The 15,752-nt window shown below is 38.6% G+C and overlaps 1 protein-coding gene across 1 annotated transcript in view; it reads left to right on the forward strand.

Moving 5' to 3' along the window:
• Positions 1-13,397, forward strand: part of CD200 (CD200 molecule) — an 80,484-nt gene extending 67,087 nt beyond the window's left edge. The window contains exon 5 of the mRNA XM_027518116.1: positions 13,152-13,397. Coding sequence (XP_027373917.1) covers positions 13,152-13,174 — 23 coding nt within the window. The 3' untranslated portion in view covers positions 13,175-13,397. The remainder of the gene's footprint in view (positions 1-13,151) is intronic.
• Positions 13,398-15,752: the final 2,355 nt, after the last annotated feature.

The raw sequence follows: 15,752 nt of genomic DNA on the forward strand, positions 1-15,752 counted from the left end.
GAGGACTCAAATCAATAAAATTTGAAAAGAAAAAGGAAAAGGTACAACAGACATCACAGAAATACAAAGAATCATAAGTGACTATACAAATAACTATATGCCAATAAAATGGACAACCTGGAAAATACAGACAAATTCTTAGAAAAGTACAATCTCCTAAGAATGAAACAGGAAGAAATAGAAAATATGAACAGACCAGTCACAATTACCTAAATTGAAAATGATTAGAAAACCTCCAACAAAAAGTCCAGGACTAGATCACTTCACAGGTGAATTCTATCAAATATTTAGATAAGAGTTAACATCTATCCTTGTGAAACTTCTCCTCCCCCTCCAAAAAAAATTGCAGAAGAAGGAACACTCCAAACTCATTCTATGAGGCTACCATCACCCTGACACCAAAACCAGACAACGATACCACAAAAAAAAGAAAATTACAGCTAATATCACTGATAAACATAGACACAAAAATACCCAACAAAATACAAGCAATCTGAATCCAACAATACATTAAAAGGATTATTATGCACCATGATCATGGGCTTCTTAAGTGGCTCAGTGGTAAAGAATCCACCTACCAATCTAGGAGAGGCGGGTTCAGTCCCTGGGTCTGGAAGATCCCCTAGAGGAGGAAATGGCAACCTACTCCAGTATTCTTGCCTGGAGAATTCCATAGACAGAGGAGCCTGGTGGGCTACAGTCCATAGGGTTGCAAAGAGTCAGATGCATTTGAGCATGTATGCACCATGATCAAGTGAGATTTGTCCCAAAGATGCAAGGATTTTTCAATATCCGCAAATCAGTGTGATGTACCACATCAACAAATTGAAGAATAAAAACCATATGATCATCTCAATAAATGGAGAAAAAACTTTTAAAAAATTAATTTTATTTATTTTAATTGGAGACTAATTACAATATTGTGGTGGTTTTTGCCATACATTGACATGAATCAACCATGGGTGAACATGTGTCCCCCGTCCCAAATTCCCCACCCACCTCCCTCCCCATCCCATCCCTCTAGGTTTTCCCAGTGCTTTTGACGTAATTCAACACCCGTTTATCATAAAAGGGCACATACCTCAACATAATAAAGACCATATACAACAAACCTACTGGTAACATACTTAATGATGAAAAATCGAAAGCATTTCCTCTAAGAACAGAATAAGACAAGGTTGTCCACTGTCACCACTTTTATTCAACATAGTTCTAGAAGTCCTAGCTATGGCAATCAGAGAAGAAAAAGAAAGAAATGAAATCCAAATTGGAAAAGATGTTAAACAGTCACTGTTGGCAGATGACATGATAATATACATAGAAAATCCTAAAAGGGCTATCAGCCAACTACTAGAGCTCATCAATGAATTTGGTAAGGTTGCAGGTTACAAAATTAGTAACACATAAGTCTATTGCATTTCTATATATTAACAATGAAAGATCAAGAAGAGAAATTAAAGAATCCCATTTATCTTCATATCAAAAACAATAAAATACCAGAAATAAACCTACCTAAGGAAATAAAAGACCCCTGCTGTATTCTGAAAACTATAAAATACTGATGGAAGAAACAGAAAATGACAAAGAAGGTGGAAAGAGATACCATGTTCTTGAATTGGAAGAATCAATGAGGTCAAAATGACTGTACTGCCCCAGGCAATCTACAGATTCAATGCAATCCCTACCAAATTACCAATGGCATTTTTTCACAGAACTAGAACAAAAAAAAATCTTAAAATTTGTATGGAGACAAACAAATGACTCCAAATAGCCAAAGTAATCTTGAGAATGAAAAATGGAGCTGGAGGACTCAGGCTCCCTGACTTCAGACTACCATATGCTACAAAGCTATAGGCATCAAAACAGTATGTTACTGGCACAAAATGGAAGAATAGATAATGGGATAGGATAGAAAGCCCAGAAGTAAACCCATGCACCTATGGTCAATAAAACTACAAAAAAGGAGGCAAGACTACACAATGGAAAAGAAGACAATCTTTTCGATAATGGTGCTGAAAAAACTGGACAGCTACATGTTAAAAAAATGAAATTAGAACAAACTTTAATACCACACACAAAGATAAACTTTAAATGGGTTAAAGACCTAAATGTAAGAACAGACAGTATAAAACTCTTAAAGGAAAACAGAGAGAACACTCTCTGACATAAATCATAGCAGTATCTTTTTCTATTATGTCTTCCAGAATAATGGAAATAAAAACAAAAATTAACAAATGGGGCCTAATTCAACTTAAAAGCTTTTGCACAGCAAAGGAAACCATAAACAAAACAAAAAGATAAACCATAGAATATATTTGCAAATGATGTGACCAACAAGGAATTAAGTGTATGTGTGCTCAGTCATGTCTGACTGTTTATGATCTCATGGACTGTAGCCTGCCAGGATGCTCTGTCCATAGGATTTCTTAGGCAAGAATGCTGGAGTGGGTTGCATTTCCCTCTCCAAGAGATCATCCCAACCCAAGGACTGAACCCACGTCTCTTGCATCTCATGCACTGGCAGGTGGATTCTTTACCACTAGCACCACCAGGGAAGCCCAACAAGAGATTAGTCTCCAAAATTTACAAATAGTAAAATTCATGTGGCTTAATATCATAAAAACAAACAACCCAAGCAAAAAATGAGCAGAAGACCCATATAGATGTTTCTCCAAAAAACATACAGATTGTCAAGAGGCACATGAATGTTAACATTGCTTATTATTAGAAAAATACAAATCAAAACTACAGTAAGACATCACCTCACATTAGTCAGAGTGGCTATCATGGAAAAAATCCACAAAAAATAAATGCTGGAGAGGGTGTGGGAAAAAGGGAACCCTCCAACACTGTTGGTGAGAATGTAAATTGGTATAGCCACTGTGGAGAACAGTATGGAGGTTCCTTAAAAAACTAAAAATGGAGCTACCATATGATCCAGAAATCCTACTCCAAGGCACATATCTGAAGAAAAAAATATATACCTGTCTGCAAGGATACATGCACCTCAATGTTCATCACAACACTGTTTACAATAACCAAGACATGGAAGCAACCTAAATGTCCACTGATGGATGAATAGATAAAAAAGATGTGGTACGTGTATCCAGTGGAATGTTACTCAGCCATTAAAAAGCATGAAATAATGCTACTTGCAACTATGCAGATAGATCTAGAGATTGTCACACTGAGTGAAGTAAGTCAGAGAGAGAGAGAAATATTGTGTGATATCACTTATATGTGGAATCTAAAAAAAAGATACAAATAAACTTATTTACAAAACAAAAACAAAGTCATTGACTTAGAGAACAAGTTTATGGTTACCAGAGAGGAACAGTGGGAGCAGGGGAGAGATAGTTAAGGAGTTTGGGATTTACATGCACACACTGCTATATTTAAAGTGGATAAGCAGCAAGGACCTACTGTATAGCACAGGGAACTCTGCTCAATGTTATGTAACAACTTAAATGAGAAAATAATTTGAAAATATATATATATATGTATATGCATAACTGAATCACTTGGCTGCATATCTGAAACTAACACAACATTGTTAATCTACGTTGCTGTTGCTGTTCCCTCCCTAAGTTGTGTCTGACTCTTTGTGACCCATGAACTGTGGTACACCAGGCTTCCTGGTCCTCCATTATCTCCTGGAGTTTGCACGAGTTCATGTTCACTGAGTTGGTGACGCTATCTAACCATCTTATCCTCTGCTGTCTTCTTCTCATTTTGCCTTCAATCTTTCCCCTAATCAAGTATGCTCCAATATAAAATGAGAAGTTTTTAAAAATGTGTTAAGATTAGAAATGGTTCCAACATACTTGGTATACTATTTCTAAAAGAGTGAAAATACTAACATAAGCGGATAGTCATGGAAACTCGATTGAACTGAGAAGAATTTTTATTCCATTTAGTAATATTTTCCCTTGACACCTGAGACCAGTAGTCAAGGACATAACATACTAATAATCAAAACTTTTTCCACAGGAAATTTTGAATAAGAGAAAAAGTTTTCACTCAATAACAAAGAAATATTTTGAAGAGACGGGATCATGAAGTACATATAATCAGATATATATGTAAAAACACACAAAAAAATCTAAAATTGCCTTTATGTATTATACTTGATTTTGTTCATTTTGTTCAGTTCAGTTCTCCTAAACTGAACTGAATCTGCAAACTTCCTTGAGACCATTTGTCTTATAAATGCCTGCTATCTACAATGAATAATAACGGACCCACTCAATTACATTGAATAGAAATCTGCAACCACCTTTTAAGAATCTACTGTGGTAGAAACTAGAAATACTGAGATAAAAGAGAAGTGGTTCCTGCCCAAAGGACCCTCATCATGGATCTCCTTGGAGCTCTGTGTAATCATTTGCTTTATTTCTCCAACAAAAGTTTGTTGATCTTGTTGAGTTGACCAAATGTGTGCTAAGTACTGTGACAACAATAAAGAATAAGGCACTCTTCATCCTTGACAATCTTGTTCAGGTCAGCTCAGTTCAGTTCAGTCGCTCAGTTGTGTCCAACTCTTTGTGACCCCATGAACCACAGACACCAGGCCTCGCTGTCCATCACCAACTCCCAGAGTCCACCCAAATTCATGTGCATCGAGGCGGAGATGCCATTCAGCCATCTCATCCTCTGTCGTCCCCTTCTCCTCCTGCCCCCAATCCCTCCCAGGATCAGAGTCTTTTCCAATGAGTCAACTCTTCGCATGAGGTGGCCAAAGTACTGGAGTTTCAGCCTCAGCATCAGTCCTTCCAATGAACACCCAGGACTGATCTCCTTTAGGATGGACTGGTTGGATCTCCTTGCAGTCCAAGGGACTCTCAAGAGTCTTCTCCAGCACCACAGTTCAAAGCATCAGTTCTTTGGCACTCAGCTTTGTTTTTGTTTTGTAAATAAGTTTATTTGTATCTTTTTTTAAGATTACACATATAAGTGATATCACACAATATTTCTCTCTTTCTCTCTCTGACTTCACTCAGTATGACAATCTCTAGATCTATCTGCATAGTTGCAAGTAGCATTATTTCATGCTTTTAATGGCTGAGTAACACTCCATTGGATATTTGCACCACATCTTTTTTATCTATTCACAGTCCAACTCTCACATCTATACATGACCACTGGAAAAACCATAGCCTTGACTAGACAGACCTTTGTTGGATAAGTAATGTCTCTGCTTTTTAATATGCTATCTCAGTTGGTCATAACTTCCCTTCCAAGGAGTAAGTGTCTTTTAATTTCATGGCTGCAGTCACCATCTGCAGTGATTTTGGAGCCCAAAAAAATAAAGTCTGACACTGTTTCCACTGTTTTCCCATCTATTTCCCATGAAGTGATGGGACCAGATGCCGTGATCTTAGTTTTCTGAATGTTGAGCTTTAAGCCAACTTTTTCACTCTCCTCTTTCACTTTCCTCAAGAGGCTTTTGAGTTCCTCTTCACTTTCTGCCATTAGGGTGGTGTCATCTGCATATCTGAGGTTATTGATATTTCTCCTGGCCATCTTGATTCCAGCTTGTGCTTCTTCTAGCCTAGCGTTTCTCATGATATACTCTGCATATAAGTTAAATAAACAGGGTGACAATATACAGCCTTTTTGACATACTCCTTTTGACATACTTGACATACTCCATTTCCTATTTGGAACCAGTCTGTTGTTCCATGTCCAGTTCTAACTGTTGCTTCCTGACCTGTCTATAGGTTACTCAAGAGGCAGGTCAGGTGGTCTGGTATGGCCACGGGACTGGAAAAGGTCAGTTTTTATTCCAATCCCAAAGAAAGGCAATGCCAAAGAATGCTCCAACTACTGCACAATTACACTCATCTTACACGCTAGTAAAGTAATGCTCAAAATTCCCCAAACCAGTGAAAGAGGAGAGTGAAAAAGTTGGCTTAAAACTCAACATTCAGAAAATGAAGATCATGGCATCTGGTCCCATCACTTCATGGGAAATAGATGGGAAAACAGTGGAAACAGTGTCAGACTTTATTTTTTTGGGCTCCAAAATCACTGCAGATGGTGACTGCAGCCATGAAATTAAAAGACGCTTACTCCTTGGAAGGAAAGTTATGACCAACCTAGATAGCATATTCAAAAGCAGAGACATTACTTTGCCAACAAAGGTCTGTCTAGTCAAGGCTATGGTTTTTCCAGTGGTCATGAATGGATGTGAGAGTTGGTCTGTGAAGAAAGCTGAGCACCGAAGAATTGATGCTTTTGAACTGTGGTGTTGGAGAAGACTCTTGAGAGTCCCTTGGACTGCAAGGAGATCCAACCAGTCCATTCTGAAGGAGATCAGCCCCGGGATTTCTTTGGAAGGAATGATGCTAAAGCTGAAACTCCAATACCTTGGCCACCTCATGCGAAGAGTTGACTCATTGGAAAAGGCTCTGATGGTTGGAGGGATTGGGGGCAGGAGGAGAAGGGGACGACAGAGAATGAGATGGCTGGATGGCATCACTGACTCAATGGACGTGAGTCTGAGTGAACTCCGGGAGTTGGTGATGGACAGGGAGGCCTGGCGTGCTGCGATTCATGGGGTCCCAAAGAGTCGGAGACGACTGACCGACTGAACTGAACTGAGGCTTCAGTTATACATGAACCATGAACTTCCAGGTGTTCAAGCTGGTTTTGGGAAAGGCAGGGGAACCAGAGATCAAATTGCCAATATCTGCTGGGTCATCGAAAAAACAAGAGAGCTCCAAAAATATCTGTTTCTGCTTTATTGACTATGCGAAAGCCTTTGACTGTGTGGGTCACAATAAACTGTGGAAAATTCTGAAAGAGATGGGAATACCAGACCACCTGACATTCTTGTGGTGTACACCAAAACAAAACACTTTTTTAAGCCTCCTCTAGTATAAAGAATAAACACTGATGGTCTGAACTTCACCAGTTACTTGCTCTTCAGTTGCTCTCAATTGGACTTTCAGACCGATTTTAAAAGACTATTTCTCTACCACAACATTGTAAATTGGTTATAGTCAAATAAAATTTTTTGAAAGGCTACTTATTTCTGATTCAAAATGTTTTGGAGGCAAATATAAAAATTCTCCTTTCCAAATTTTCAAATGTTATTCCAAATGTCTCTGAAAAAAAAAATGGTGGATGGAATAAGAATTAGATAGGAAAGTTGATGGCCCTAAGAGACAACAATTTGTCATTATCTACATTGATCTTAAAAAGATCTCATTATTCCAGTAACAAAGTGGCTGGTAGAGATTGCTGAGGTGGATTGCTTACCACTAGAGAAATCACCCTAGTGCCCTTCTTTCTTATTAAGTTCCAACATAATCTAGGTGACTGATTAATTTTCCCCAATAAAAGGAAGATATTAAAATGAATACATCTTTGTTTTTATTTCCATTACTCCAGGAAATGAATCATAGAGGATCTTGTTGCAACTTATTGGGGATTTCTTTAAAAAAAAAAAAATAACACTAGGAATAAAACTACCATATGATCCAGCAATCCCACTACTGGGCATATACCCTGAGAAAACCATAATTCAAAAGACATATGTACCCCCAAACTTACTGTAACACTATTTACAATAGCTAGAACATGGAACCAACCTAGGTGTCCACTGATAGATGAATGGATAAAGAAGTTATGGTACAAATATACAATGGAATGTTACTCAGCCATAGAAGGAATGAATTTGAGTCAGTTCTAGTGATGTGGATGAACCTGGAGCCTGTTAAAAACAGAGTGAAGTAAGTCATAAAGAGAAAAACAAATATCATATAATAACACATATATAGAATCTAGGGAAAATGCCACTAATGAATCTATTTTCAGGGCAGGAATAGAGACACAGACATAGAGAACAGATTTGTGTACACAGCAGGGGAAGCAGAGGGTGGGATGACCTGAGAGAGTAGCACTGACACGTATATTACTACATGTAAAATAGATAACTAGTGGGAAGTTGCTGTGTGACACAGGGAACTTAACCTGGTGCTCCATAACTACCTAGTGGGGTGGGAGGAAGTTTCAAGAAAGGGGGAACATATGTATACTGCTGCTAAGTCACTTCAGTCATGTCCGACTCTGTGCAACCCCATAGATGGCAGCCCACCAGGCTCCCCCATCCCTGGGATTCTCCAGGCAAGAACACTGGAGTGGGTTGCCATTTCCTTCTCCAATGCATGAAAGTGAAAAGTGAAAGTGAAGTCGCTCAGTCGTGTCTGACCCTCAGCGACCCCATGGACTGCAGCCCACCAGGCTCCTCCGTCCATGGGATTTTCCAGGCAAGAGTACTGGAATGGGGTGCCATTGCCTTCTCTGGAACATATGTATATTTGTGGCTGATTCACATTGTTGTATGGCAGAAACCGACATAACAAAGTAAAGCAATTATCCTCCAATTAAAAATTAAATATATATTTAATATAAAATTACTAGAACTGTTAAACAGATTAGTGAGGTAGCAGGAAACAAGATTATCATATAGAAATCTATTGCATTGTTAGTGTTAACAATGAAATATCAAAAAGAGAAAGTTAAAAAGAATCTCTTTTAAAACAAAATATTTGAGGGCATTTTTTCCCCTATATACTATATTCTAGCTAATGAATAAAGAAGAAGTGACAAAACCAAACTATCTCTACTTCTCATTCCATAATGGATCTAGGCAAAGAGTGTCAATGGCTGCTAATACAGACAACCAGGCATTTCCCTTGTAGAATAACAAGAGTATAATATAATCTGTCAGCTCACCTTCTCCCATCAAGTTTGAATCCAATCAAATCTCTACATTCAGCTATCAATTGATGAAACTATAGATGTTAGAAAAACAGGTTAAATTATGTCAAAAGAATGCAATCAGCAAAATTCAGATTTTGTAAAACTGTACAGGACAAATGACTCAATTTCTTCAACAAATTTGAAAAAGTTGTAGAGGAAAAGCCATAGAGACTTAAAAGATTTCTCATCTAACCACATTCTATGGGCTTTATTTGGTACCAGTTCAAACAAACAAAATATGGCTCCACATAACCACTTGTATGTAAGTTTTTATGGCAACATTATTCATAATAGCCAAAAAAAAAAGGATAAATAAATGTAGTATAGTATATCCGTATAATGGATTATTGAGCCACAAAAAGGAATGAAGTACTTTTGATACAACATATGTCAGGCGGCTCAGTAGTAAAGAATGCGCCTGCTAATGCCAGAGACTATGAAAAATCCTATGAACAGAGGAACCTGGCAAGCTACAATACAGTCCACAGGGTCGCAAAGAATCAGACATGACTGAGCAACTAAGCACAACAAGCACAACATATATCAACCTGGAAAACTTTAAGCTAAGTGAAGGTATTATTCACCAGGTTTGTTTTGCCCAATGTGCCTACAGCAGGCCAAAATGATCAGTCACTGATGTGAGCAGTGAAGCGAGGAAAACAGGTCCCATCTGCTCCAAGAAGGCAAGATGCTCATTTTTCTACGCAGGCATCTAAGTGATGGGCCTCCCAAGTGGCACAGGTGGGCCTCCTGCCAGTGCAGGAGGTGTGGGTTGATTCACGGGTGGGGAAGATCCCTGGAGGAAGAAATGGCAACCCGCTCCAGTAACCTTCCCTGAGAAATTCCATGGACAGAGGAGCCTAGTCCAGGGGGTCACAAAGAGTTGGACACAACTGAGCACAGCACATAACAAAGCTACCGGCTTCTGCACATCTAAAGGTCACGAATGTGCTTACCTGCACATGCCCAGATCGAGTCAATGGTCCTTTCTAATGACCTCAACTTCAACTAGACACAGCTGACTTCGTTCTGCTTGAACTAGATGCAGCCGACTCCAAGTTCTGGGAAAACAACTCAGGCAAAATCGTGTTGTTCAGGCTACCAGGTCTTTGGAGGACATGAGAGTCTTAAAACCTCCATTAGCAAAAGGAGGTGAAATGGATTTCACCCATGGGTTCAAAAGAAGCCAGACACATTGTAACTATTCTACTGATATAAACTATTTAAAATAAGCATATCCCTAGAGAGCTCATTAGTGGCTGCCAGGCACTGAGTGGGAAATAGGAAGTGACTGCAAATTGATACAGAGTTTCTTCCTGGGGTGATGGAAATAGTGATAACAGTGGTGATGATTGTACAACTTTGTGAAAATACTGGAAACCACGGAACTGCCCATTTTTAAATGGTGAATATTATGGCTTGTGAATTGTACCTCATTCTTGAGGGAAAAAATGAACACATCTTTGACTCACTGGTCTGGGTAGAAGCTGACTGAAGCTATAACAACTTAGGGTAACATACTTGGAAGAAAATCTGCTTTTTAATAAAAATGGGCCGGCAAATGGATGAATACCTAAAGTTCAGACTAGACTTTTCTATATCAATATCTCCTGCTTTTTGCTTTCTCCTAGAAGTACAATATGGTAGAACTAAAAAAGCTTTTTCTTGACAAAGTGAAAGGCGTTCATTCGTATCCTATTCTTTGCAACCCCATGGACTGAATTCTCCAGGCCAGAATACTGGAATTGGTAGCCTTTCCCTTCTCCAGGGGATCTTCCCAACCCAAGGATTGAACCCTGGTCTCCCACATTGCAGGCGGATTCTTTACCACCTGAGCCACAAGGGAAGCTTTCTTGACAAACTAGACTTTAAATTCTAGGGCAAAGGGCATGCTTATTGTACTCACTGCCTGGCACATACACAGAGACTGAGGCTGCTCAGTCATGTCTGACTTTTTGAGATGTCATGAACTATATAGCCTACCAGGCTTCTCTGTCCATGGATTCTTCCAGGCAAGAATACTGTATTGGGTTGCCATTCCCTTCTCCAGGGGATCTTCACAAACCAGGGATCGAACCCAGATCCTCCCACATTACAGGCAGATTCTTTACCATTTGAGCCATCAGAGAAGCCCTACACAGAGACTAGCACAGGAGAAAGTGTGTTGAATAAATGGGAAAGCAAATAATTCATTTAACTTTCTTAGAAGAGCAAGAGTCTTTCGACTTTAATTGTCCTTTTTAATTTTGTAACTGAAGTATAATTGATTTATAATAGCATATACGTTTCAGGTGTGTGTTTTTCCCTTGTAGATTATTATATAATATTAAGTATAGTTACCAACAACATTTCTTTAATCAACTGTACTCCAATACATACTAAATTTTTTTTTAACTTAAAAAACATTGAGTATAGTTTCCTGTGCTATACAGTAGGTCCTTTTGGGTTACCTGTTTACACATAGTAGTGTCAATATGTTTGGAGAAGAAAATGGCAACCCACTCCAGTGTTTTTGCCTGGAGAATCCCAGGGACGGCGGAGCCTGGTGGGCTGCCGTCTATGCGGTCGCACAGAGTCGGACACGACTGAAGTGACTTAGCAGCAGCAGCAGCAGCAGCAGCAGTGTCAATATGTTCATATCAGTCTCCTAATTTATCTCCCCCAACACCCTCTTTCCCCTTTGGTAATTACGAGTTTGTTTTCTGAGTCTGTGAATCTCTTTCTGTTTTGTAAATAAGTTCATTTGTATCTTTTTTTTTTTGGATTCCACATATAAGCAATATCATTTATTTGCTTTTTCTGGGTTGCTTCCCAAAGCATAATAATCGCTAGATCCATCCATGTTGCTGCAAATGACATTATTCCATTCTTTTTATGTCTAATATTCGATATTTTATATACAAAATGGAATATATATATACATACATAGATACTGCATCTTCTTTATCCATTCATCTGTTGATGGACACTTAGGCTGCTTCCATGTCTTGGCTATCCTAAATAGTGCTGCAATTAACATTACATTGCATGGATTGTAAATACAGTACTACACAATCTCAGTTTGTTGAATCCACCGATATGGAACCTAAGGAAAGTGAGGGGAAACAGTATTTATGAACTTGAAAAAGACGTTATTTGAAGAAAGAAAAGGGGAAAACACCACCATCATTAAAGACCAAAGGCTTATGCCTTGGTGACCTATTTTAAGTCTTTTAAGTTTTATTTTTGTAAGGATTATTTTCTTTATGTATTATTAGGTTTACAATTAATTTTATTTTTTTCCAGTGTTTTTGAGATACAACTGACATAATACTGAGTAAGTTTAAGGTGTACAGTGTGATGATTTGGCATATGTTTATCTTGCGTGTGAAATGATTACCATAGCAAGGTTAGTTAACACCTCTGTCATATCATATAATTATAATTCCTTTTTTGTGGTGAGAACATTAGGAATTTTCAAGTATAAAATATAGTTTTGTTAACTATAATCACCATGGTGTATATTAGGTTGTTAGAACTTATTCATCTTATAACTGGAAGTTTAATAAACTTTATTTTCAAAGCTTCTTAAAAAAAGATGAAAATATGTACATATGCAAGCACCTATGTACACATATATGCATAGACTACATTCAGACTTGTTGATCACTATTTTGTTTCTAAATGCAAAACAGACCATCTGTTAAAAGAACTATTTCAGGGCTTTGCCAAAGGTCCACGCTTTCATGTGTGCTTTGGGTCCCTGCCCTTTTCATGATAAGTTGTTTTTCCCCTTCTTTCTCTTGCCTTTGCCAAAGAATGTGATACTCTTTCCACTCCATGCTTGGTTTTTGTGTATTAATTAGCATAAACTGCTACTAGGGATTCTTGGAATTCTGAACTTTCACAACATGTGCTATTTCTAAGGTAACTGAAAAGAAACATGGTCTGGATTTATCAATCATATTACATCCTTCAGGTAGTATCAGTTGATTTCAGCATTTTCAAAGCTCTATTGTTGAATATGAATTGAGTTTGATACCTTTGGGATAAAAGCTATAAACTCTGGAAAACTTTTTTTAAATGTTCAGGTAAATATATGCATATATCTATGTAAATGATATAATCTGTATAGTGCACACACACACACATATATATATTTTATCTTTCTGGCAATAAATTGGGGTGGGGTACATGTGTATAGTGATAGTCTAAAAATGGTTCCTGAAGTTATCAAATATTCATCCCTAGAACCTACAAATATTATATTTGGAAAAATTATCTTTATTACTTTATTTGAAAAAATAATCTTTGTGCAGATGATTAAGTTAAGGATCTTGAAATGTGGTTGTATTCTGGATTATCCAGGTGGACCCTAAATGCAATCCCATATATCCTTGTAGGATGGAGGCAAGAGGAGATTTGACACCTACAGAAGAGGAAGAGACAAGTTAAACCATGGGAGCAGAAACTGAAGTGATATAGCCACAAGCTGAGAATTGCTGGGAGCCAACAGAATCTAGAAGAAGCAAGAACCAAATTGCCCCTGGAGCTTCCAGAGGAATCACATCTTTTCCAATATCTTGATATTGATCCACTAAAATTGATTTCCAGACTGTAAGAGAATAAATTTCTATTGTTTTAAGCCACCAAGTTTGTGGTTATTTGCTATAGCAGCAATGGGAAACATATCAATACACACGCAAAAAATGCACATACAGTATAAATGTGTGACTAAAACCATCACTGCACCCTCTCTAAGGCACCCTCTCTAAGGAATTGGGAGGAATCTCTAAAAGACAAAAATTATGCAGGGTGGACTGATTAAAAGCCACCATCCCAAACCTATGCATAATTAAACTACTGAAAATATGGAACTTGGTATCAAAAAACTGCACACCTGGAGAGTGATGGGTGTCAGAGGCAATAAACATGGTGGCTAGTAGGAGCAGGCGAGGTGAACAGCCCTGCCCTGTGACTCCTCACGTGATGGGAGTTGCTTATTGTAGGATGAGATGGTTTGGTAGGAGAAAAAGGATGGTAAACAATGTGCATGTGACTGCGGACCTGGGAGGAAATGATGAACACCCACACTCAGAAAGAATAGGCACTGAGGTCCCATACTGTCAGCATGCCATGTTTTCCCCACACTTGCAGTGAAACAATGTTCTGGCAGGCTGCATGAACACCTACAACCAGATAATCAAAAATAAAACTCCACTACAAAGAAGTGTAAACAGTCCAGAATAATAAGCTATTTGAGGAAGCCAAAACCTAAGACAGAGAGAGAGTAAACTCAATGAATGGAAGAAACTAAAATGGAGAAACAGAGTTGAGTAAGCTAAATGAGGTTTTTTTTTAATATAATTATATTAAAAAGCAGAGACATTACTTTGCCAACAACAGTCTGTCTAGTCAAAGCTATGGTTTTTTCAGTAGTCAGGTATGGATGTGAGAGTTGGACTATAAAGAAAGCTGAGCACCAAAGAATTGATGCTTTTAAACTGTGGTGTTGGAGAAGACTCTTGAGAGTCCCTTGGACTGCAAGGACATCCAACCTAAAGGAAATCAGTCCTGAATATTCATTGGAAGGACTGATGCTAACGCTGAAACTCCAATACTTTGGCCACCTGATGCGAAGAACTGACTCATTTTAAAAGACCCTGATGCTGGGAAAGATTGAAGGCGGGAGGAGAAGGGGACAACAGAGGATGACATGGTTGGATGGCATCACTGACTTAATGGACATGAGTTTGATTAGGCTCTGGGAGTTGGTGATGGACAGGGAGGCCTGGGGTGCTGCAGTCCATGGTGTTGCAAAGAGTCGGACACAACTGAGCGACTGAACTGAACTGAATACCCTTAATGAAGATTAAAAGAAGCCGATGCAGTCATAAAAATAGTCAGCTTCTCTCACAGTGCCCAGACCTGACCCTCCACAAGGAGTAGAAGAGCAGATTCGAATGAGCCTACCTGCAGCCAGGCAGATCCAAAGTGAGAACAAACCTAGTTCAATTTCTTCTCACAAATTCCCCAGGTGCATAGGAGAGGTAGAGAATTACAAGTGTTTTATATAAGGCTGCCTGTTGAATGGAGTCAAAATTCATTTCCATTTTCACAAATATAAGAACCAGAGATTATCTTCCCATTGATAATCAACATATCTAAAATGATTTCTTACAACAGTGTGCATGTTCATGACATTTTATAGTTTACAAAAAAGGATTTTTTCCATAGTTATCTCATTTGGCCCTTGTAGAGTTCTGGAAAGCAGCAAGTTGAGGACTTGAAACAAGAATTCCATAAGTAACTATAAGCCTTGTAATTCTAAAATCCAAACACAGAATCCATGACACAACTATTAAAAGATTTGGGATTCAGTAAATATCACAATTGTCATAACATTCCAGAGCCATTTCACTTTTGGACAGTATGGTCCAAAAAATAAAAAGACACATAAAAATAGATGATGAACAATAAGTGGAACTGCTGCTGCTGCTGCTAAGTCGCTTCAGTCGTGTCCGACTCTGTGCGACCCCATGGACGGCAGCCCACCAGGCTCCTCCGTCCCTGGGATTCTCCAGGCAAGAATACTGGAGTGGGTTGCCATTTCCTTCTCCAATATAAGTGGAACTAGGTAGACACAAATAACTAAATGAATCCTCTCTATCCTTGACATTCACCTCTTGCCTTAGCATCAGTCCTCACCCTGATCAGATCCTGGGAGTCATTTATCTTGCTTCCTAATCTCTCCCATCCAGTGATGAGTGCCGACATGTATACCATTTTATCTCTCATATAGTGCCTCCTTCTCAGGGCCTAAATCACAAGTTTAGTGTCAGCCTTCATCCCCTCTATTCTCTCAATATCCTAGTTTTTCTAGCTCCAGAGCCCTGCCCTTTTTGCCCAGATTCTACTCTATAGGTACAATGACATTTCAAAAATATAAATCTGGTCACCACCCTATCACTCCTGGTGGAACACACTGTTAATGAGGCAAACCC

This window comes from Bos indicus x Bos taurus, chromosome 1, assembly GCF_003369695.1.
Source record: "Bos indicus x Bos taurus breed Angus x Brahman F1 hybrid chromosome 1, Bos_hybrid_MaternalHap_v2.0, whole genome shotgun sequence".
NCBI lineage: Eukaryota > Metazoa > Chordata > Mammalia > Artiodactyla > Bovidae > Bos > Bos indicus x Bos taurus.